The sequence below is a fragment of the Trachypithecus francoisi genome, unplaced genomic scaffold, assembly GCF_009764315.1.
Source record: "Trachypithecus francoisi isolate TF-2019V2 unplaced genomic scaffold, Tfra_2.0 Lachesis_group12, whole genome shotgun sequence".
NCBI classification, from domain to species: Eukaryota; Metazoa; Chordata; class Mammalia; order Primates; family Cercopithecidae; genus Trachypithecus; species Trachypithecus francoisi.
Genome location: NW_022681457.1, coordinates 77,152,710 through 77,177,042, shown reverse-complemented (window position 1 = coordinate 77,177,042; position 24,333 = coordinate 77,152,710). Strand labels below are relative to the sequence as shown.

Below are 24,333 nucleotides of genomic sequence, written 5' to 3'. Positions count from 1 at the left end.
GGGTGTAGTGGCACACGCCTGTAATCCCAGCTGTTTGGGAGGCTGAGGCTCAAGAATGGCTTGAACCTGGGAGGCAGAGGTTGCAGTGAGCCGAGACAGTGCCATTGCACTCCAGCTTGGGTGACTCTGTCTCAAAAAATAAATAAAATAAAATAGGCTGGGCACAGTGGCTCATGCCTGTAATCCCAGCACTTTAGGAGGCCAAGGTTGGTGGATCACCTGAGTCAGGAGTTCACGACCAGCCTGGCCAACATGGGAAACTCCATCTCTACTAAAAATACAAACAAAATTAGCCCGGTGTGGTGGCAGGCGCCTGTAATCCCAGCTACTCAGGAGGTTGAGGCAGGAAAATCACTTGAACCCAGGAGGCGGGGATTGCAGTGAGCCAAGATCGCACCATTGCACTCCAGCCTGAGCAACAAGAGCGAAACTCCATCTCAAAAATAAATACATAAATAAAATAAAATAAAGAAAAGAAATTTCTTGGCTGGGTGTGGTGGCTCATGCCTGTAATCCCAGCCCTTTGGGAGGCTGAGGTGGGCAGATCACGAGGTCAGGAGATTGAGACCATCCTGGCTAACACAGTGAAACCCCATATCTACTAAAAATACAAAAACAAAATTAGCTGGGCTTGGTGGCAGGCACCTGTAGTCCCAGCTACTCGGGAGGCTGAGGCAGGAGAATGGTGTGAACCCGGGAGGCGGAGCTTGCAGTGAGCCGAGATTGTGCCACTGCACTCCAGCCTGGGCGACAGAGAGAGCCTCCATCAAAAAAAAATAAATTTCTCCATCTCTATCCGGAACCTAATATTATCAGCAACACTAGGGTGAGGCCTGAGCTTGTGTATTTTTTTTTTTTTTTTTGAGACTGAGTCTCGCTCTGTCACCCAGGCTGGAGTCCAGTTTTGTGTAGTTTTGAAGTTTCCTTCCGATTTCTGATTGATCCAGACTGTTAACATAGCCAATGACTGACATCTGGAAATGGTTCTAGAAGGCTCACAGTTGACAGTTACATAGAAATCATATCAAGTAAAGACATAAATGAAAATATCAGTTAGAAAATAAATTATTTCTGAGTTAGAAGATTTCAAAGAAATTAGAATGAAAAACAAAAAAAAACCTGAACAGAACAGCAAATGTAATGAATAATGCATTGTATATTTCAAAATTGCTAATAGTAGATTTTAAATGTTTTTACCACAGAAACAGTTAAGTATGTGAAGTGACAGATTTGTTGGTCTGATTTAATCATTCCACACTGTAAACATGCATCTAAACATTGTGCCCCACAAATATATACAATTATTATTTGTCTATTAAAATTTTTTTTTTCAAAGTAGGATGAAAGACTAAATCAAAGAGACCTTACTTGGACACAGAAAGTGGCTGGTTAAATTCTTCTTCCACAGCAATGTTGCTCTCTTCAAAACTGGGAATATCAACTGCTTTTAATGAAGATGCACTACCTGGAAGACTTGTGACTTCATTATTAATATCAACAGAAAAATTCATGTCCTCACTGGAAATTTTGGTATCATCTTGCTTCAGTTGAGAGTCAGGCTCTTGATCCTCACCAGCTGCATTCCAAAACAAGCTAGCACCTGGAGGTTAAATAATTTAAGATACTGAAACAAACATTCAACTTTAAAAATAATACTCTGCCAAACTTTTGTTAAGAATAGCCATAGGCCGGGCGCGGTGGCTCAAGCCTGTAATCCCAGCACTTTGGGAGGCCGAGACGGGCGGATCACGAGGTCAGGAGATCGAGACCATCCTGGCTAATACGGTGAAACCCCGTCTCTACTAAAAATACAAAAAAACTAGCCGGGCGAGGTGGCGGGCGCCTGTAGTCCCAGCTACTCGGGAGGCTGAGGCAGGAGAATGGCGTAAACCCGGGAGGCGGAGCTTGCAGTGAGCTGAGATCCGGCCACTGCACTCCAGTCCGGGCGACAGAGCGAGACTCCGCCTCAAAAAAAAAAAAAAAAAAAAAAAAAAAAAAAGAATAGCCATATTGGCCAGGTGCAATGGCTCACGCCTGCAATTTCAACACTTTGAGAGGCAGAGGCGGGAGGATCACTTGAGCTCGGGAGTTCGAGACCAGCCTGGGCAACATGGAGAAATCCTGTCTCTACAAACAAAAATACAAAAAAATTAGCCAGGTGTGGTGGTGTGCCTATAGTCCCATCTACGTGGGAGGCAGAGGTGGAAGATCACTTGAGCCCAGGAGGTCGATGCTGCAATGAGCTGTGATTGTGTGATTGTGCTACTGCATTCCAGCTTGGGCAACACAATGAGACTCTGCTTCAAAAAATATATATATCTATATATAGATATATATAGATATATATACACACACGCACACACACACACACAATTACTTAGAACTAAGTTTTGAGATTATATTCCTTCAGAAATGCCAGAAAGAGGTAGGTGGAAGACAGAAAGACAAAAACCTGGGGGATGGGTGGGGTGGAAGGGCACATTCTGGGTTCTGCTTTTTCAAGGAGGGTGGCTCTGAAATGATTTGTTTTACATATTAAGGTTCTGAATATGATCTGTGGGGTGGGGTGTGTATGTTGAAAACTGCTGCTCTGAATAATATGAGATAATATATAAAATACAAATCCCTAGGTTCTCTGATTTTGATACTTAAATGCAATATTTAAGAGACTATATTGGTGATGCGTCAGACATGTTTAATATCTGTAATATCAGGCAGGTATTTAAAAAAAAAAATCAAATGTTTCCCAATCTTTTTTTTCTTTTGAGACAGAGTGTCATTTTGTTGCACAGGCTGGAGTGCAGTGACACAATCATGGCTCACTGCAGCCTCAACGTCCCTGGGCTCAGGTGATCCTCCCACCTCAGCTTCCTGAGTAGCTGGGACTACAGGTGTGCGCCACCATATGTGGCTAATTTTTGTATTTTTTTAAAAGATGGGGTTTCATCATATTGACCAGGCTGGTCTCAAACTCCTGGCAATCCACCTGCCTTGACCTCCCAAAGTGCAGACATTATAGGCGTGAGCCACTTTGCCCAGCCTATTTCTCAATCTTTATGAACCACTTACACCTATCTTCAGAGCCACTTGCACGTAATATTGTTTACTTACTCTCTTTCTTTAACTCTTTTTTTACTGAGCCTCATTATTTCTGTAAAATCACAGATTTGATATGCTTATTGTATTTATACCTATAAGTATTGGAAAAGATGTATTTACAAAATATAAATATTAATGTGTACAACACCCTAAATCATCTTTTGTACCACAAGCCATAGGCATTCTATAATTTGAGGAATATTGCTAATATATAATGGTTTAAATACATGGTTAAAACCAAAAAGTAGCCTGGGCGCAGTGGCTCACGCCTATAATCCAGCACTTTGGGAGGCTGAGGTGGGCAGATCACGAGGTCAGGAATTGGAGACCAGCCTGGCCAACATAGTGAAACCCCATCTCTACTAAAAATACAAAAATTAGCTGGGTGTGGTGGCACGCGACTGTAGTCCCAGCTACTCAGGAGAATCACTTGAACCCAGGAGGCGGAGGCTGCAGTGAGCCAAGACTATGCTATTGCACTCCAGCCTGTGTGATGGAGTGAGACTCCGTCTCAAAAAAAAAAAAAAAAAAAGTAAATCCTAGTCAAAATGGTTTCTATGCTGAAGATATACTTGGGTGATTTTATGAAAATAAATTAATACAACCAAGACTGGCTGGACGCAGTGGCTCACACCTGTAATCCCAATGCTTTGGGAGGCTGAGACAGGAGGACTGCTTGAACCTAGGATGTGGAGGTTGCAGTGAGCTGAGAGTGCACCACAGTGCACTCTCACTTGGAGAACAGAGGGAGACTCTGTCTCAAAAAAAAAAAAAAAAAAAGAATTGGGTCCAGTCTAGAAAAGTAGCAAAACCAAACAATATATCATGTTTGCATGTTTGCAGGTGTAGTTTTATTTCACAAAAACTAAAATTACACAAAAACTTAAGTCATACTCTCATCACCTTGGTTTTGGTCCTACTGCACCGTGTACCAATTTGAACATAAAATTCAAAAACCGGATATAAAAAGCATTTTTTAAAATTTACTTACAAATTTAAAAAAACTGAAATCACCTGTGCTCACAGCAATGCTTACACTTTTTCTCATGTGCAAGCCAGGGGAAGACTGTGCTTCCATGGAAACCAACTCCATTTGTCTTCCAGCTTGCACTGTGTCTTCAACGGTGGTTATCTTAGGGGAAGAGGGCGTCAGAGACTGTGCTTCCAACAAACGCTGAATCTGTATCAATTAAAAACATACTTTAAACTGACAGGGAAGTAATCAACAAAACTGGCTGCAGTTTAATAATGAATGACAAAGCGCCCTAGTTATAAGAAACTGACTTTCAAGTCTATTTTCTCATATTTCAACTAGACCATACCATGAAACCTATTCAATATAGAAAGCCATTATCACTAGTAATTAAGAAGCACTTTAAGTATACTTTTTTTTTTTTGAGACAGGGTCTTGTTCTGTCACCCAGCCATGCTGCAATCATGACTTACTGCAGCCTCAACCTCCCGGGCTCAATCAATCCTCCCACCTCAGCCTCCTGGGTAGCTGGGACTACAGGCATGCACCACCATGCCTGGCTAATTTTCGCATGTTTTGTAGAGATGGAGTTTTGCCATGTTGCCCAGGCTGGTTTTGAACTCCTGGCCTCAAGCAATCCGTCCACCTCAGCCTTTTAAGTATACATTTAAAAGCAAAACATAAAGGTGTTTAGCTTAGTATTCATAAGTTGATACTTATGTAAAAAAGTGTGAATGGTTAATATTTCAAACTAACATTCTATCCCTATTTCACTTATAAATCAAAAGTTAGATTGGAGGTATACTCTGATTCCATATGCCAAATACTGAACATATCACACAAGATTATTATAACGGTAAAACAGAATTGCCCAGGTTTGGCCATGTTGAAATTGGATATATTAATAACAATGGCTAACAGTTACTGAGCGCCTGTTGTGTGCAAGACCCTATTACTACAGGCATTTATGTATGATTTTTTACAACAATCTTCTGAAGAGTATACTACAATTAAACCTTTTTTTACAAGTAAGAAAACCTGAGGCAAGGAAAAAGTTAAGTTACTTGTACAGGTCATATAACAAGTAGCAAATCTGAAAGCTGAGGTTCAAACACCAAAAGCCTCCCCTCTTCCTTTTTAAATTGAGATATAATTCACGTACCATGAAATTAGCTGCTTTAAAGTGTACAATTCAGTGGTTTTTGGTATACTCACAGTGTGCAACAATCACCACTATCTGATTCCAGAACATTTTCATCAAACCCCCAAAACTCTGTACCCATTAGCAGCCACTCCCTATTGCCCTTCTTCCCAGCCCCTGACGGTCTAACATGATTTCTATCTCTGAATTTGCCTGTTCTGGACATTTTATATAAACAGTACCATACTGTAGCCTTGTATCTGGCTTCTTTCAGCATGTGGCATAATGTTTTGAAGGTTCAACCATGTTGTAGCATTTACTAACACTTTATTGCTTCTGATTGCTGAATAACATTCCCTCATATGGATATGTCACATTGTGCTTTTCTACTCATCAGTTGACAGACATTTAGGTTGTTTTCACTTTGGGCTATTAGGAATAATGGTACTATGGACATTTATATACAGCTTTTTGTGAGGACATATTTTTTTCACTTCTGTTAGTTATGTAACTAGGAGTGGAGAGCCTCCCTTTGTAAACACTATGATTTTCTGCTTCTCTACAAATGGCACTACTGTGATCAATATAATTATTTTTAGTGGATTAACCCTATTAATATAGGAAAATCAGTATCATCAATCAATTATTAAGGTCAGTAGAAATATAAAACTGCACTAATAGTATAAAATGGCATGTGTATTTATAGTGGTTTGGAGTACAGGCTTTGGTATCATATGGCTATAAGTTTAAATCCTACCCTGCTACCTTTTGGAAAAGTTAACCACTATGAGCTTCAATATCACCTAAAACTAAGGTTGTTAAAAGAGATAAATGAAACAGTTATACTTTGTTGCGTACTTACTATAGCTAGGTCCCATACTAAGCACTTTATATACACACATACACACACACATACACTCATTTAACCCTCAAATCTGCAGATAATACTGATAATTTCTCCCATTTTATAGATGAGAAAAGCGAGGTGTAGAGAAATCACATAGGAAATGCACAATAAAAGACATTACACACACTCAGGTCCTAAAATTGATCACCCAGTGTTTTTAAAACATTAATCACTAGAATTCTATAGTACATTTTAACATTTGAAATAGCTAATATTCTTTCTTTCTCAAAACTTTTCTTTTTTGTTTTTTTGAGATGGAGTCTCACCCTGTCGCCCAGGCTGGAGTGCAGTGGCACATCTCGGCTCACTGTAAGCTCCGCCTCCCGGGTTCATGCCATTCTCCCGCCTCAGCCTCCCAAGTAGCTGGGACTACAGGCACCTGCCATCACGTCCGGCTAATTTTTTCTACTTTTTTTAGTAAAGACCGGGTTTCACCACGTTAGCCAGGATGGTCTCCATCTCCTGACCTGGTGATCCGCCCGCCTCGGCCTCCCAAAGTGCTGGGATTACAGGCATGAGCCACCACACCTGGCCTCTTTCTCAGAACTTTTAAGGATCATCTGGCAGGACTTCAGTGTTATTTTTCAAAGTTCCTCTCCTCAAACTGCATCTTCTCCATAAAAAAAAAAAAAAAAAGCCATTGAAGTTGGAATATTAAAATATAAAGCTGTGGGTGATTAAATCAAATGGTAACTAGTAGTGGTGGGGCAGGCAGATCAGTGGAGCCCAATACAGTTCAGAAATAGATGCAAACATATGATACTTTCATTATACAATAAAAAATGCATCTCTTGCTGGGTGCCGTGGCTCATGCCTGTAATCTCAGCACTTTGGGAGGCCAAGGCAGGTGGATTACCTGAGGTCAGGAGTTCAAGACCAGTCTAGCCAACATGGTGAAATCCTGTCTCTACTAAAAATACAAAAATTAGCTGGGCGTGGGGGCGCACGGCTGCAATCCCAGCTACTCAGGTGGTAAAGGCAAGAGAAGCACTTGCACCCAGGAGGCGGAGGTTGCAGTGAACCGAGATCACACCAGTGCCCTCCAGCCTGGGCGACAGAGCAAGACCCTGTCTCAGCAACAACAACAACAAAAAGCATCTCTAAATCATTCATAAATAGATACATATTTATTAAATAAATATATGAGGCCAGTCATCTGATTAAAAAAAAAAAAAAAAAACTTAATAAAAAAGAAGCAACAAATATAATCCTGGAGGGAGAGGGAGAATTTCTTAAAAAGATTTTTTTTGCCAGGTGCGGTGGCTCACACCTGTAATCCCAGCACTTTGGGAGGCTGAAGCGGGCAGATCACGACGTCAGGAGATTGAGACCATCCTGGCTAACACGGTGAAATCCTGTCTCTACTAAAAATACAAAAAATTAGCCAGGCGCGGTAGCGGGCGCCTGTGGTCCCAGCTACTCGGGAGGCTGAGGAAGGAGAATGGAGTGAACCCAGGAGGTGGAGCTTGCAGTGAGCCAAGATTGCACCACTGCACTCCAGCCTGGGCAACAGCGCGAGACTCCATCTCAAAAATAAATAAATAAATAAATATATATTTTTTTGAGACAGGATCTCACTCTGTTGCCTAGGCCAGAGTACAGTGGCACGGTCTTGGCTCACTGCAGCCTCAGCTTCCTGGGCTCAAGCAATCCTCATGCTTCAGTCCCCCAAGGAGCTGGGATTACAGGTGCACAACACCATGGTCAGTTATTTTTTTATTTTTAATTTTTTGTAGAGATGGAGTCTCACTATGTTGCCCTGGCTGGTCTCATATTCCTAGGCTCAAGTGATCCAACCACCCTGGCCTTCCAAAGTTCTGGGATTACAGGCATGAGCCACTGTGCCCAGCCAAGAATAAATTTTTTATAATCTTGAAAGGAAGAAGGCTTTTCTAAACATAGAACCCAGAAAGAGAATGACTGATACTTTTTTTTTTTTTTTTTTTTTTTTGAGACAGAGTCTTGCTCTGTCGCCCAGGCTGGAGTGTAGTGGTGCAATCTTGGCTCACTGCAACTTCCACCTCCCAGGTTCAAGCGATTCTCCTGCCTCAGCCTCCTGAGTAGTGGGATTATAGGCACTCGTTACTATGCCCAGGTAAATTCTGTATTTTTAGTAGAGACAGGGTTTCACCATTTTGACCAGGCTGGTCTCAAACTCCTGACCTCAGGTGATCCAACTGCCTCAGCCTCCCAAAGTGCTGAGACTACAGGTGTGAGCCACAGCACCTGGCCTACATTATTTAACTGTATCTAAACTGGAATATTCTGTACAAAACAAATGGTTAAAATGCAAAACACTTAAGACTAAGAAATACCACATACATATACATATATATATATATGATAAAGGACCAATTTCCTTCATATACAATGAACTCTTATAAATAATAAAATAATCAATTACATATTCTTTTTTTTTTTTTTGAGACGGAGTCTCACTCTGTCGCCCAGGCTGGAGTGCAGTGGCCAGATCTCAGCTCGCTGCAAGCTCCACCTCCTGGGTTTATGCCATTCTCCTGCCTCAGCCTCCCGAGTAGCTGGCACTACAGGCGCCTGCCACCTCGCCTGGCTAGTTTTTTGTATTTATTTAGTAGAGACGGGGTTTCACTGCGTTAGCCAGGATGGTCTCGATCTCCTGACCTTGTGATCCGCCCGTCTCAGCCTGCCAAAGTGCTGGGATTACAGGCTTGAGCCACAGCGCCCGGCCACATATGTTAATATAATGTAAATTAAAACAACTTCTAGGCCAGGTATGGTGGTTCACACTGTAATCATAGCACTCTGAGAGGCCAAGGCAGGTGGATCACCTGAGGTCAGGAGTTCAAGACCAGCTTGGACAACATGGTGAAACCCCTGTCTCTATTAAAAATACAAAAATTAACCAAGTGTGGTGGTGGGTGCCTATAATCCCAGCTACTGGGGAGGCTGAGGCAGGAGAATCACTTGAACCCCGAGGGGCAGGTGGTGGTTGCAGGGAGCCCAGACTGTGCCATTTCACTCCAGCCTGGGTGAAAGAGTAAAACTCTACCTCAAAAAAAAAAACAAAAAAAAACCAAAAAAACACCTCCTAAGACTGGTAATAATTTAAGTTTCCCTAATGTTGGAGATGTGGATGTGGAAAAATGGTTTGGGTATATTAGATTGGTATAATCTGGCATCATTTATCTCATCTAGAAAAATAAATAAATAAATAGATAGATACAGCCTTTCCAGCAGCCATTTTCACTCATTCAGGTAACAAACTATGTATTAAGCAACAATTACACATCAAGTACTATTCAAGGTGCTAAGAAAACAGTGATGAATGTGAGATCCTTCCCTGGAGCTGACTTTCTATCACAAATAGAACAGGAAAACGTGATTAAGGACCTGAATGATGAGAAGGAAATAGCCATTAGAAGGGCCCCAGGAGGATTATTTCAGGCAAAGGGAACCAAAAGTTGAAGAACCTAAAGTATAAACATGTTCTGGCATTTTTAAAGAACAAAAAGTTGGCTGGGTGCGGTGGCTCAAGCCTGTAATCCCAGCACTTTGGGAGGCCGAGATGGGCGGATCATGAGGTCAGGAGATCGAGATCCATCCTGGCTGACACAGTGAAACCTCGTCTCTACTAAAAAAATACAAAAACTAGCCGGGCGAGGTGGCGGGCACCTGTAGTCCCAGCTACTCGGGAGGCTGAGGCAGGAGAATGGCGTAAACCCGGGAGGCGGAGCTTGCAGTGAGCTGAGATCTGGCCACTGCACTCCAGCCTGGGCAACAGAAGAGACTGTCTCAAAAAAAAAAAAAAAAAAAAAAAGACTACGAACTCTGCAAGACAGGTTCTGAAGAAAGGGAACATTTCAGAATACAAGAAGTAGAGTAAGTCCAGTATAGATATACAAAAAGGTTCCAACTATTTGTTTAAGGGCAGACTGGCTAAGCGTTATATAGGGTTGACAAACTAGAGATGAAGCAGAAGCCACTGTCCAGACTTTATATTTAGCTATATATAAAGGTTTAATATAAGAGACTTTTCATTAGAGGCAAAAAATAAAAGAAAAATACAATTCTATTGTAGGTTAGGATATGCATAAGATGGTTCTACTACTAACTAGCAATGTGGCATTGGGTTAAATTATTCTCTCTAATCCTCATTTTACTTACCTGTAAAACAAGAGAGCCTAGAATTCAGTTTCCAAGGTCCTTTCTAATTCTGACATTATATAGTTCTATAAAACGTCATTACGGAAGGGAGGTGCCAGTTTTTAAGAAATCATAATACCAAGAATTTAATAGAACTAGGAAAGCACCAAGCAAACCTGTGCCTGAAGTAGTCTCAGCTGTCTGTCTTGTTCTGTGAGAAACCGATATGCATCTGGAGATAGTCCCATCATTCCATTATCTGATTCAGTCTTGGGTGTGTGCATGCACACTGTGCAAGGCTGTGGGTTACATGAGTCCATATGTGAAGGTAGTCTTGCCACAGGCGATGGTTCTATATTGCTGTGGGGAGAACAACAATCCATACCTCCCTGAGGTCTCAAGGTTATAGGACTACTTGAAGAACAGAATGCATTACAGTTCAGAGTTGGACATTCACTTGGATGAAATAATGAATGCTTTTGAAGGGCTCCAGACTGTATATCTTGAATGGATCCAACTGTGTTTGCTCCTTGCCAAGAATTTAGTGGACTATATTGAATACGACTATGATGCTGACAACATCTGCAAACATTTGTGGAACAGTAAGATGGCGGTGGGGGACTAGGTATCTGAAGTTCCATTGGTCTTCCTGAATTATGGGGTGAAAAAACAAAATTGGGTGGTTGGGACTGCGGAGCAAGAGAAGACTGCCTAGAATTAAGTTTGGAGGGTCTTATAGGATACTCTTCGTTTTGTACATTTCCAGCAGAAACTGCATGGAGCTTTTCAAATATATCAGGAGATGGTCCATTATGAGAAGATGGTTTAACAGTGTTCCTGCTATGGGGGTTCCCTTTCTTACAGGCAGGTGGCTGTCTTACTTTGCAGTGTCTCAAAAGAGCTGCTTTATCCTGGTTTAACTGATTTGGTATTCCTCTCAAGGAAGGTTCTACAGCTTCAACTTCTGGACTGTGTTTCTCATCATAAAGCTGGGGTTGCAATGGCTTCAAGTGTTCCAAGTGGTTAATCAAAGGAGGATTTTCATTATTCACCATTTCCAATGGAGTAGGCAGAGGGTTTGATTCTACGAAATTGCCATCCAACACAAGCGAAAGTTCAGGAACTGATGGTTGGATCTTAGAAATCTACAAATAAGAAAGAAATAGAAAAAAAAGGTTTTAGAAGAAAATGTATACTTTACTTTCCTAAGACCAGTATTTCCCAAATTATATCTAATTACATATTAACAAGTGTTCATTCTTTATTTAGACCATCAGCAATTTTTTTCTGGGCATGTTTTATGTGCTAAGCACTAGGAATACAATTGTAAGCAAAATAAACAAGGTTCTTGCCCTAAAAGAACAAAACTAAACACTTCCCAAACTTACTTAATGGAACTCTTTTTATTAAAACACTAACACTGCTAAGATCACAGAACATATGAGAAACTGTTGTATACAACTTTTTAAATCCTCTCTACAAAAAATTGTCACAGCAGAATGTCTTCACAGATCTAGTAGCAAATGTTTATGTACCTTAAATAGTAAAATCTTCCAATAAATATGTCAGAATATTTCTCCACTAAGAAGTCGCTCACTGTTATCCCTTCTATTGATATCAACTAAGAGTAAACAAAATACTCGCTGTGATGATTTTGGTTATAATTTGATATTAACTTTAAAAAATCCTTCCCATTACTTTTTCTTCTAAAATAAGTAATTACACCAATTAAACAACAATTCTAAAATAACCCACAGGTTGGTAGCAATCAAAAAATTATGACAAGAATTTTAGCAATTAACCTCTGAAATCAAGTATAATGTTTTCTCAGAATATAGTGATAAAATCCAATGTCAAGCTCTAGTGATAGTATACAATGTTGAATCTATATGGTCATTAAAAGCACCAGATTCTAAAACAAACCTCCTGAATTAGAATTCCAGCTTTACTACTTACTAGTTGTGTGATCTTGGGTAGGTAACTTAACTAATCTATGTCTCAGTTTACTCTAAGAATAAATAAATGCTTATTACATAGATATTACACATATGTATATATCATTACAGATAACACGAATTATTATATATAACTGTGAAATACTTATATCTCTCTATATAGATATAACCATAGAGATAGAAATAGCTAGATATATCTAAGAATGATACTTAGGTTTCAGGTAGTATTATTTAGTGTTTTAACCATGAAGAGACTTAGATCTCTAACCACAAAAGTGAATGCATTTTAAAATCAGTGATACCTTCTGACTCACTGGATGAGGAGTAGGAATTGGTCTTGGAGAAAAATCTTCATCTTCAACACCAGAGTCGTGATCATGTATTGGCATTTTCCCAGGAGATAACTTTTGGGAAGACCTAAAGAATAGAAGGGGAGACCAGAAAAGCCTTCGGTAATCCAGTGTTCTTTCTTTCTTCTAGAAATTGAATAAAGTCCTTTAATAAGTTGCAGTAGTACTCAGATCATTTAATTTAGTATCTGACAACCACAAATTATTTTATTTTTCAGGCCAGTGTTAGTTGACTAGGGAAGCTGGCCCAGTCAGCCTTAATAAACTACCCTATTTACCTGATCATGGCAAGTTTAACCTTGTATTGTTAATGTCACAATAAAGTCGCTGGGCACCCTCTAGTTGATCACTTTGATAAATATAGAAACAAACAAGACATAGTACTTGCTGTCAAAAAATTTATAATCTAGTATTAAAGGTATTAAACACACTATATTACAAACCCTCTGTATTACAAAGGAAAACCAAATACGAAATTATATTTTCCTATGTACTTATATCTGTGATGGGAAAATACTTTGAGAAATCAAGGTACTACCCTCCCACTGAGTCAGGAATACTCATTGTATCACAGATGGCATGCCCCAGCAAAACAAAAAGTTTCTGAGTGCTGGTACCGAGTTTTTAAAGCTGAAATTAGTGTTTAAGACAAAAGATTTGGAATACTATATGCATCAGGCTTTTTCACATCCTACACTAGACAAAGTCTCAATAGGATGCGTTAGGGAAAAGAAAAGCCAGAATGAAGCTAACAGCACTCAGGATTAATGGGATCTCTAAAAAAGCATCCTGCATTCTGTTTCATACAAGTTGAATCCTACCTAGCAGGAAGAACAACAGAAACGCCAAGGCAGATTTGAAAATCAAACAGCAGAAGAGACCTTTTGCCCTAAACTCTGATTGTCTGAAGAGGCAGATCTTCACAGAGTTCTTTCTGTACAAGGTATTACAATGAAGCAATCAGAATATCTGCATGATTATGTTTAAGCAGAAATGGGTCTCCAACAGTCCCACAAAGCTCTTCTCTGACACCCAAGACAGCTTGAGATATATAATGACATTCCAAAGCGCTCAGTGCAGCAGGGACAGGAAACAAGAGATCCAGTGGCCTGAATAGGGTCAAAAGTTGCAGCAGGAACTTGCACAAATCTGACAAAGACCAGATGCAAATGAAAACACCTCAGCAGATTGTAGCCAGATGGATGAGAATCATGTCACCCCATATCACCAGTACTGGCATACCACTGGTCCCTTCTATATTACATATAACCCCAGAGACGAGACAAGGGAATAAAGAAACCTTGAATTAGGTGAAATTTGGTGTCTATAATCCAGTAGAATAAATAGGGGCTTAAAATAGATATTAATTTCAATTACTAATTTTTTTAAGTTACATTCTTTTGTACACCTGAGTTGTGGCATGGAATTAATACCTGTTTTGTACTTAAGATGAGCACACACACAAAACTGTTGACACTGAGCAATAAAATCCATTTCTTAGCTTTTTTTTTTTTGCAGGGGGTTGGGGGCGGGGTGAATAGAGTCTCGCTCTGTCACTCAAGCCTGGAGTGCAGTGCCACGACTTCAGCTCACAGCAGCCTGCGCCTCCAAAGTTCAAGGATTCTTGAGCCTCAGAGTCCCAGTAGCTCAGACTACGGGCACATGCCAGTATGCTCAACTAATTTTTGTATTTTTAGTAGACACAGGGTTTCACCACATTGGTCAGGATGGTCTCGAACTCCTGACCTCAGGTGATCCACCCACTCTGCCTCCCAAAGTGCTGGGATTACAAGCGTGAGCCACTGTGCCCGGCCTCATTTCTTAGCTTTTTTAGTACCCAAGGCAAAAAGGAAAAACTTCAGGTTGTAGAGTTATAACAAAAGTATTTTAGGAGAGACAAACATTTTGATAAAATATGACTGTTCCTCATTAAAGCTTTGGCCAGAGTGGAAAATAAACAAGGTTTTTTAACATTACTTTTTTTGAGGCAGGTTTCACTCTATTACTGAGGCTGGAGAGCAGTTGGCGTAGCATGATCATGGCTCCCCACCTTGACTTCTTCAGCCCAAGTGATCTTCCCATCTCAGCCTCCTAAGTAGCTTTTAATAACAATCTTAAAGAAAGTGCTATTGTCTCCTTAGTTTGGCTACTTCTTCCATAAATATTCAATAAATGTTGAATAAGGTCTTACAATTTAAGACAGCAAAGATGTTCCTGGCTGGGTGAGGTGGCTCAAGCCTGTAATCCTAGCACTTTGGGGGTCCAAGGCGGGTGGATCATTTGAGGTCAGGAGCTTGAGGCCAGCCTGGCTAGCCAACGTGGTGAAAACCCATCTTTACTAAAAATACAAAAATTAGCCGGGCGTGGTGATGCACACCTGTAATCCCAGCTACTCGGGATGCTGAGGCAGGAGAATTCCTTGAACCTGCGAGGTGGAGGTTGCAGTGAGCTGAGATCACATCACTGCATTCCAGCCTGGGTGACAGAGTGAGACCCTATCTCAAAAAAAAAAAAAGGTAAAGACTGACTTCCTGGAGGGAAAAGGAATTCTGCCAGCAGACTGCCTTTGGACTGAAACTGCAATTTTTCCCTGGGTGTCCACCCTACCAGCCTACCTGTAGACATTTTTTGTTTGTTGTTTTTTCTTTGAGACAGGGTCTCATTTTGTCACCCAGGCTGCAGTGCAGTGCCACGAACATGGCTCAGTGAAGTTTTGACTTCCTGGGCAAGTGATCCTCCCACCTCAGCCCTACAAGTAGCTGGGACTACAGGCATGTGCCACCACACCCAGCTAATTTCTGTACTTCTTTTTTGTTTTTGTAGAGGCAGGGTTTCGCCACATTGCCCAGGCTGGTCTCGAACTCCTGAGCTCAAGCAATCCTCCCGCCTCAGCCTCCCAAAGTACTGGGATTAAAGGGGTGAGCCACTGTGCTCAGCCCCTACCTGTAGACTTTGGATATGCCAAACCTTCACAAATACAGAAGCCAATTCCTTAAAACAAATATCTCTACATACACACATCTTGTTGTTTCTGTTAATGTGGAGAACCCTAATACAAGATAGTATCTTTTTCTTTTTTTTTTTAAGATGGAGTCTCACTGTGTCACCCAGGATGGAGTGTAGTGGCATGCTCTCGCCTCACTACAACCTGTGCCTCTTGGGTTCAAGTGCCTCTTGGGTTCAAGTGATTCTCTTGCTTCAGCCTCCTGGGTAACTGGGATTACAGTGATGCACCACCAGGCCTGGCTAATTTTTGTATTTTTAGTAGAGATGGGGTTTCACAACATTGGCCAGGCTGGTCTCGAACTCCCGACCTCAGGTAATCCACCTGCCTCTGCCTCCCAAAGTGCTGGATTACAGGCATGAGCCACCAGGCCCAGCCAGGAATGTCTTCTTTACCACAAAAGGTAAAATATACTGACCCAAGAAGTCAGAAGACTTTATTTAATTAATATTCTCCAAGTGTGTTTTAGAAGTTTTAAAACAATTTTTTTTTTTTTTTTTTTTTTGGTAGGAGTTACTTTTTTTTGAGACAGGATCTCACTCTGTTGCCCAGGCTGAAGTGCAGTGGCGCAATCTCAGCTCACTGCAACCTCCACCTCCCGTGTTCAAGCGATTCTCCCACCTCAGCCTACCAAGTAGCTGGGATTACAGGCACTCTACACTGTGTCTGGCTAATTTTTGTATTTTTAGTCGAGATGGGGTTTCACCATGTTGGCCAGGCTGGTCTCAAACTCCTGACCTCAAGTGATCTGCCCACCTTGGACTCCCAAAGTGCTGGGATTATAGGCGTGAGCCATCAGACAGCAGCTAGTAGTTACTTTTATAGTAGTTTATCTGATAGGTCCAGATTTAAAACTATAAGGAAGCGCTGGGGATAATGGTTCACACATGTAATCCCAGCACTTTCGGAGGCCAAGGCAGAAGGATCACTTGAGGCTAGGAGCTCGAGACCAACCTGGCCAATACAGTGAGACCCCACCTTTGATTTAAATATTAAAATAAGAAACTTATAAGGAAGGAAGAACAAATAGAAAGCACTAAACAAAACAGGAAGCAGATTCTTTCTAAGCAAGATAATTTTTGACAACTACTTTTGTGTTTTTCCTATATAATACATCAACCCAAATGAAAACCATATTAGAGTTGCCATTTCATTAAAATTACTATCCAACTTCCTAATGAATATGAAGGAATGCATTTAAAGCAAAGACATTTATGGTACATAAGATTTAAAAATCGTTTCATCAGAAATAATTTAGTTATTTTAATTACTTGCCAAAAACTAATAAACGTAATTTTCAAAAAACCATACACATAATAATAAAAAGATCTTTTACCTCTTAATTGAAAAATTCTTGGAAGCCTTGCTGAAAAACTCTGTTTCTACATTTTGGCTTTCAGCACTCAGTTCACAATGGATTGGATTTTTGTCAGGAGGTTCAACATTCTGAAATGAAGCAGGTCATATTTTGAGATCTGACTTAAATAAGACCACCAGAGAATTCTATTTAGATGAAAAGTAGCTCTGAAACACTAGATGATGGAGTGGCAGACTTCTGATTTCTGTAACTGTAACCCTCTTTTGTAAATTGTCCAGTTCCCTGCTACATAAGTGAAAAAGTTAATCACTTGTGTTATAATCACAGATTCAGTGAATATAACTATGAAATGAGAATATCATCTAAAGAATAAAATGATAAATGATGTCTCTAAAACAGAAATAAAGTATTAGATCTCAGTTAAAATGATTATATAATTAAAATACAAAAACTTCATAGCTTACATAACCTATAAATATATAAAATGTATATAGATATATATTATATAAGTATATTTTTATATATAACATATATGTAATAAAATGTATATACTATATAATATTAAAATATATATTTATATAAAATATATAGATTTATAACCTATACATGATCTCAAAGAAGGTACTAAATAAGACTGGAGCGGACACACATGGTTATTCAAAAGTATTCAATATTTTTCTAATAAAGAATGTACTTTTATTAGTCTGAGACCTAAAATAACCAATAATTTTATTGAAAAGTAGCCTTTGAATATTTTCGTATAATGATACATAGTTTCAAAGATCTACTTCCTTTTTTTTTTTGATACAGAGTTTCGCTCTTGTTGCCCAGGTTAAAGAGTGCAACAGCGGGATCTCAGTTCACTGCAACCTCCACCTCCCAGGTTCAAGCCATTCCCCTGCCTCAGTCTCCCAAGTAGCTAGGATTAAAGGCACCTGGCACCATACCCGGCTAATTTTTGTATTTTTAGTAGAGATGGGGTTTCACCATGTTATCCAGGCTGGTCTCAAACTCCTGACCTCAGGTGATCCACCTGCCTTGGCCTCCCAAAGTGCTGGGATTGGAGGTGTGAGCCACCACGCCTGGCCTAAAGATCTACTTTTTCTACGATCATCATCTAGTTGTGTTTCTAGGTATTTTATTAGATGATACAGTAACAACCTATTCTGATTCCTTTGATACATAATCTAAATAATGGCTTTTAAGTATAAAAAACCATTTGTTATTCCCACACATTTTAAAAATAATAAAGTCATGGTAAGATGCTGTGGCTCACACCTATAATCCCAGCACTTTGGGAGGCTGAGGCAGGTGGATCACCTAAAGTCAGGAGTTCAAGACCAGAATGGCCAACATGGTGAAACCCTGTCTCTAATGAAAAAAAAAAATTAGGCATGTGTGATGGTGGGCTCCTATAATCCCAGCTATTCTGGAGGCTGAGGCAGGAGAATTACTTGAACCTGGGAGGCGGAGGCTGCAGTGAGCCGAGATCACACCACTGCACTCCAGCCTGGGCAACAGAGTGAAACTCCATCTCAAAAAAAAAAAAATATAGTCAGGACAAAGAAAAGTACTGAGATCCCACAAAGTTAACCTTCACAAATATAAAATGATATATGAACTGATAATATTCTTCAAAGATTTTAGAAAAACATGGGCAAGTTATTCTTTGGGGAACCTCTGGTTCTCTATTGTAATTTGGTTGAAGATATGATCTAAGATTTACTTAAAACATTTAACCATAAATGAATAAAGTTAATATTTAATAAGATTATTTGTAAGTAAACAAAGCAAAATAGTTTGGATTACTATTTTAAAGCCTAAAATCTGTTGGGTTTAAACTACCAAAGAGCAAAACCTAAACAGTCACTAATGTGCTAGGTAATCAAATCACTTACTTTGAAAAGATGTAATGTTTCCTTACTGGTTAGCAACTGAAACCGAAAGTCAGGTATCTTGCCATCACAAGGGAAGCATTCATAAAACTCAGGCTCCTTATGTGTCACAGAATAGAGAACTATGATGAAATTTCCAGATTCTGAAAAAACCCTGCACCAAAAAAATGCTATTTAATTAAAATTTAATGAGGATAATATGATTACACTCAAATAACTTCATGTGAGTCTCCCAATCTAGTTAACAAAACGACTAAAGGGCCCAATTTTTGTTCAAAAACTGGGGCCCACCACTTAGGAAGGCAAAAGGTGGGAGAATCCCTTGAGGCCAGGAGTTTGAGACCAGCCTGGTCAACATAGCGAGACCCCTCCTCTCTACAAAAAAAAAAAAAATTCTTTTACTAGGGAGGCTGAGGCAGGAGAATGGCGTGAACCTGGGAGGCGGAGTTTAGAGGGAGCTAAGATGGCGCCACTGCACTCCAGCCTGGGCGACAGAGCGAGACTCCGTCTCAAAAAAAAAAAAAGGCTGGGTGTGGTGGCTCATGCCTGTAATCCCAGCACTTTGGGAGGCTGAAGCAGGCGGATCACAAGGTCAAGAGATGGAGACCATCCTGGCTAACATGGTGAAACCCCATCTCTACTAAAAATACAAAAATTAGCTGGGTGTGGTGGCACGTGCCTGTAGTCCCAGCTACTCGGGAGGCTGAGGCAGGAGAATCACTTGAACCTGGGAGGCGGAGGTTGCAGTAAGCCGAGATTGCGCCATTGCACTCCAGCCTGGCGACACAGCGAGACTCTGTCTCAATAAAAAATAAAAATAAAAAGAGAAAATAGGCCAGTAGCTATTTAAAACAGGTGGCTCACACCTGTAATCCCAACACTTTGGGAGGCCAAGGTGGGTGGATCACCTGAGGTCAGGAGTTTGAGACCAGCCCGACCAACATGGCAAAACTCCATCTCTACTAAAAATACAAAAATTAGCCGGGCGTGATGGTGGGCGCCTGTAATCCTAGCTACTTGGGAGGCTGAGGCAGGGAGAACTGCTTGAACCCAGGAGGCAGAGGTTTCAGTGAGCCGAGATCACGCCATTGCACTCCAGCCTGGGCGACAGAGTGAAACTCTGACTAAAAAAAAAAAAAAAAAAAAGAAAGAATAAGAGAGCAATTCAAAATAAATTTTATTGAGGATTTACTGTCAATATGAACTTAAAGCATGATCAGTAATTGATAATAAAACTTAATTGTACTAAATCATAGCAAAGGACCTAAAACTAACATTTAATTTCTGCTATCTAAATATAACTAATTATCTTGAAAAGTTAAAATAAAATGTTAAAAGTAGAACTCCAAAAGCATCTGAAGAAAATACGAGTGATTTTTTTTACTTCAGTAAATATACCTGGAGTGGGTGAATCTTTTCTAAGCATGATAGAAAACAGATTAATAAATATGACTAAAAAATAGTAAGTCTGTTTGGGAAAAATACTGTTAAATGACAATCTGGGGGGGAACCGTTGCTATATATTATAAATATATATTTATGTATTTTATATTATATATAGAGAGAGAGCTTGCTAGCACAAGCAATATGAAAAGATGCACAATTTAAGAGAAAAATGGCCAAAGACATGACTAGGCAGTTCCTGGAAGATGAGGTTATAAATCACTGGAAAAGATTATTTTTCATCTATCAGGTTAGCAGAGGTCAAAAGTTTAACGACAGCCCTCTACTTACCTCTCTGAGCTCATCTCCAGCTACTTTCCCCTTCCTTCACTCCTCTCTAGCTACAGTGGCCTCTTTGCTGTTCCTTGAAGATGTTACATGATCTTTCACCCAAGAGCCCTTACATTTAACATATCCTTTGCCTAGGACAGTGCCCCAGACAGCAACAAGGCTTACTCCCTCACCTCAAGTCGGCCTCCCTGACCACCCATTTAAATTGCAACTCTTGGCCGGGCACGGTGGCTCACGCCTGTAATCCCAGCACTTTGAGAGGCCAAGGCAGATGGATCACCTGAGGTCAGGAGTTCGAGACCAGCCTGACCAATATGGAGAAAGCCCCGTCTCTACTGAAAAAATACAAAATTAGAAGGGCGTGGTGGCACATGCCTGTAATCCCAGCTACTCGGGAGGCTGAGGCAGGAGAATTGCTTGAACCCGGGAGGTGGAGGTTTCTGTGAGCTGAGATTGAGCCATTACACTCCAGCCTGGCCGACAGAACGAGACTCCATCTCAAAAAAATAAATAAATAAAATAAATAAATATACAAATTTAAAAAATTAAAAAATAAATAAATGGCAACTCTTTATCAGCCACTATCATTCAGACACACAACATCCTCCTCTCAGGCTTTATTTTTCTCCACAGTACTCATCATCTTTTAACATACTATTTATTTTACTTATTCTGTTTATTGCCTGTCTCACAGGACTATTTTATTTTATATTTATTTATTTATTTATTTATTTTTTGGTCACCCAGGCTGGAGCGTAGTGGTGTGATCTCAGCTCGCTGTAACCTCTGCCTCCTAGGTTCAAGTGATTCTCCTGCCTCAACCTCCCAAGTAGCTGGGATTACATGCATGCTCTACCACACCAGGCTAATTTTTGCATTTTTAGTAGAGACGGGTTTTCACCATGTTGGCCAAGCTGGTCTCTAATTCCTGTCCTCAAGTGATTCACCCGCCTTGACCTCCCAAAGTGTTGGGATTATTAGGTGTGAGCCACCATGCCTGGCCTATTTTATTTTTTTAAGATAGGGTCTGCATTGTTCAGGCTGGAGTACAGTGGCACAATCATGGCTCACTGCAGCCTGAACTCCTGGGCTCAAGCAGTCTTCCCATATCAGCCTCCTGCTGGGACTACAGGCATGTGTCATTACACCCAGCTAACTTTTTTTCTTTTTTTTTGGTAGAGACAAAGTCTTGCTATGGTACCCAGGCTGGTCTGGAACTCCTGGCCTAAAGCGATCCTCCTGTCTCAGCCTCCCAAAGTCCCAAAGTGCTGGGATTACAGACATTAGACACCATACCTGGTCTGGGGACCTTTATTTTGCTTGCTGTCATCCCCAATATCGTAAACATAATAGATATAATAGGTGCTCAATGAATAAATAAATAAATATTTCTTTCACAGTGTTAGTGCAGGTAGAGAGAAAAAGGCACTTTCGTGTACTGCTGGAAAAATTATAAACTGGTACAGTCTTTCTGAAGGGCAATTTGGCAATATCTACCAAATTTTAAATTACATACTCTTTGGCCTAGAAAAAAACACATTTAGAAATTTATCCTACAAATATACTAGCATATGCACACAAAGATGTATGCATAAAATGTTCAGTCGACCACTATCTGCAAGACAAAAGGGCCAGTTGTTTTTAGAATACAGTATGTACTATATACTCTTCAGTTGTAAAATATGTATATTAAATATATATATGCCAAGATGTAATGATCTCCAAGGTATAATTTATACAGAAAAAAGCAACATAAAGAAAAGAAAGGATGCTATGGTTTAATTTTCACAGGCCAGGAAAAGGTGATACTTGTCTATGTTGAATATTGAAATATTGACTATTTCAGGAAGGAAGCACAAGATATCACTTAACAGTGATTGTCTCTGAGAATGGGGTCTAGGGAAATGGGGAGGAAGAGAGATCTATTTTATTGTAGATATTTACGTACGTCAATTTATTACTATGTGCTTGTATTGCCTTTTCAATATAGTTTTTTAAAGTCCTTTACAGCCACCCAAGGTAGATAAAAATAGACCTTCTCATTTAATAGATAAAGAAGGTAAGAGACAAATACTGACATTTGTCTCTTACCTTCTTTATCTATTAAAAGAGTTGAGGTTAAAAGTAGTTTCCCTAACTATTAATTCCAATGTTTAGGCTCAGTTCCAGGAAGAAATTAAAAATCTTGTCTCAAGTATTTCTTTGTGTATTAGCAGTAACACTGTGTAACTTAATAAAACACCTGTAAGGTAACAAATTCAAACTCATTTGCAGTCATTTCACTGAAAGTTAACTTCCTTAATTACAAAATAGGATGCTACAGTAGACAATCTCTACGGTTTTTTTCCACCCCTAAAAGGTTTGTGTTCTGTGGTTAGGCAAGTGAATTCCTTGGTATTTCCAGGTATACTGCAACCTCATCTTTTTTTAATCTGGTTTTATTCCCATTTAATATAAGGTTTGTTTTTTCTTAATGTACATGTTTATTTATAAGTATTGTAAAAGGTTAAGGCATTACATGAATTTTAAATGGGACCACAAACTATGAATGGGGGAAAGGATCAAAATAAAGTACTACAGAATAAAATATCACTTGCCTTTCTCGAACAGAAGAATTGAATATGTATCGCAAACAGCAAGCCCATACCTGAGGACTATAGAGATGTATAATTCCAGACAGCCAACTAAAAGAAAAAACTAGAAATTAAAAACCATAGTCACTTACATATATAGCATACTTTACATTCTTCCTAAGATAATAAGGTAGACGTATGGCTTTTATCTGCCATACATTAAAGAGCCTTACTAGTAAGAAATCTAAAAACATGCCGATAATTAAGAGGAAGAATATATAGACATCTGTATCTATATAACTATATTGATATATATAGACAGACAAATAGATATATATTGAGAGAGAGAGAAAGACAGAGAGCAAGCATGTGTTATCTCTGTCCTCTTCTACCTGAGATGTGGGAAAGAAAATGGTTAAGAGATGAAAGCAGTATACTAGAATGAATTAGCTTGGACTGGAAAGAATGGGCTGAAGTAGTACAGACTAGTTTGTAGCCTAAAACTACTTCACGGCCGGGCGCGGTGGCTCACGCCTGTAATCCTAGCACTTTGGGAAGCTGAGGCAGGGGGATCACCTGAGGTCAGGAGTTCAAGACTGGCCTGGCCAAGAAGGAGAAACCCCGTCTCTAATAAAAATACAAAATTAGCCAGGCGTGGTGGTGCATGCCTGTAATCCCAGCTACTCGGGAGGTTGAGGTAGGAGAATCGCTTGAACCCAGGAGGTAGAGGTTGCGGTGAGCCGAGATCCTGCCATTGCACTCCAGTCTGGGCAACAAGAGTGAAACTGTCTCAAAAAAAAAAAAAAAAAACTACTTCACAGAGTTGCTGAGGATTAAATGCTGTAACATATACAGGTAGTCAGAAACAGAGAAGGCTCTTAATATTTACTTAAGCAGCAACAATCCATTGCCTATACTAGGACTGTAGCAAACTACAAGTAGATTTCATGGTCCAGAGAACATCCGTGCATTCTCATTCACTTGCATGTGCCATTCTCTCACATGGGTTCCCTTCCCCATCAATCTTCCCTTCTACTATCCAAACAATTAAAAGTCTAGTTCAAGTTTGTCTTCTCTAGGAAAATGCTCCCTATCATATCTTTCTTACAAATACTAAGTGTTCACTTTCTATATTGGTCATTTTACAGTAAATCATATACTTTATTTTTCTGTGTATGAATATTTGAATGTTTTATCACCTCACTTTGATTTTAAATTAAGAAGCTTTAAACTTCAATACATTATCAAGCATAACACTGTAT

At 39.9% G+C, this 24,333-nt stretch overlaps 1 protein-coding gene across 1 annotated transcript in view; it reads right to left on the bottom strand.

The window, feature by feature from the left end:
• STIL (STIL centriolar assembly protein) overlaps positions 1-24,333 on the bottom strand; it is a 62,010-nt gene that overhangs the window by 19,334 nt on the left and 18,343 nt on the right. The window contains exons 8-14 of the mRNA XM_033226477.1: positions 23,096-23,182; positions 18,768-18,918; positions 16,888-16,997; positions 12,500-12,614; positions 10,419-11,387; positions 4,114-4,279; positions 1,369-1,600 (exon numbers count right to left, since the gene is read on the bottom strand). Coding sequence (XP_033082368.1) covers positions 1,369-1,600; positions 4,114-4,279; positions 10,419-11,387; positions 12,500-12,614; positions 16,888-16,997; positions 18,768-18,918; positions 23,096-23,182 — 1,830 coding nt within the window. The remainder of the gene's footprint in view (positions 1-1,368; positions 1,601-4,113; positions 4,280-10,418; positions 11,388-12,499; positions 12,615-16,887; positions 16,998-18,767; positions 18,919-23,095; positions 23,183-24,333) is intronic.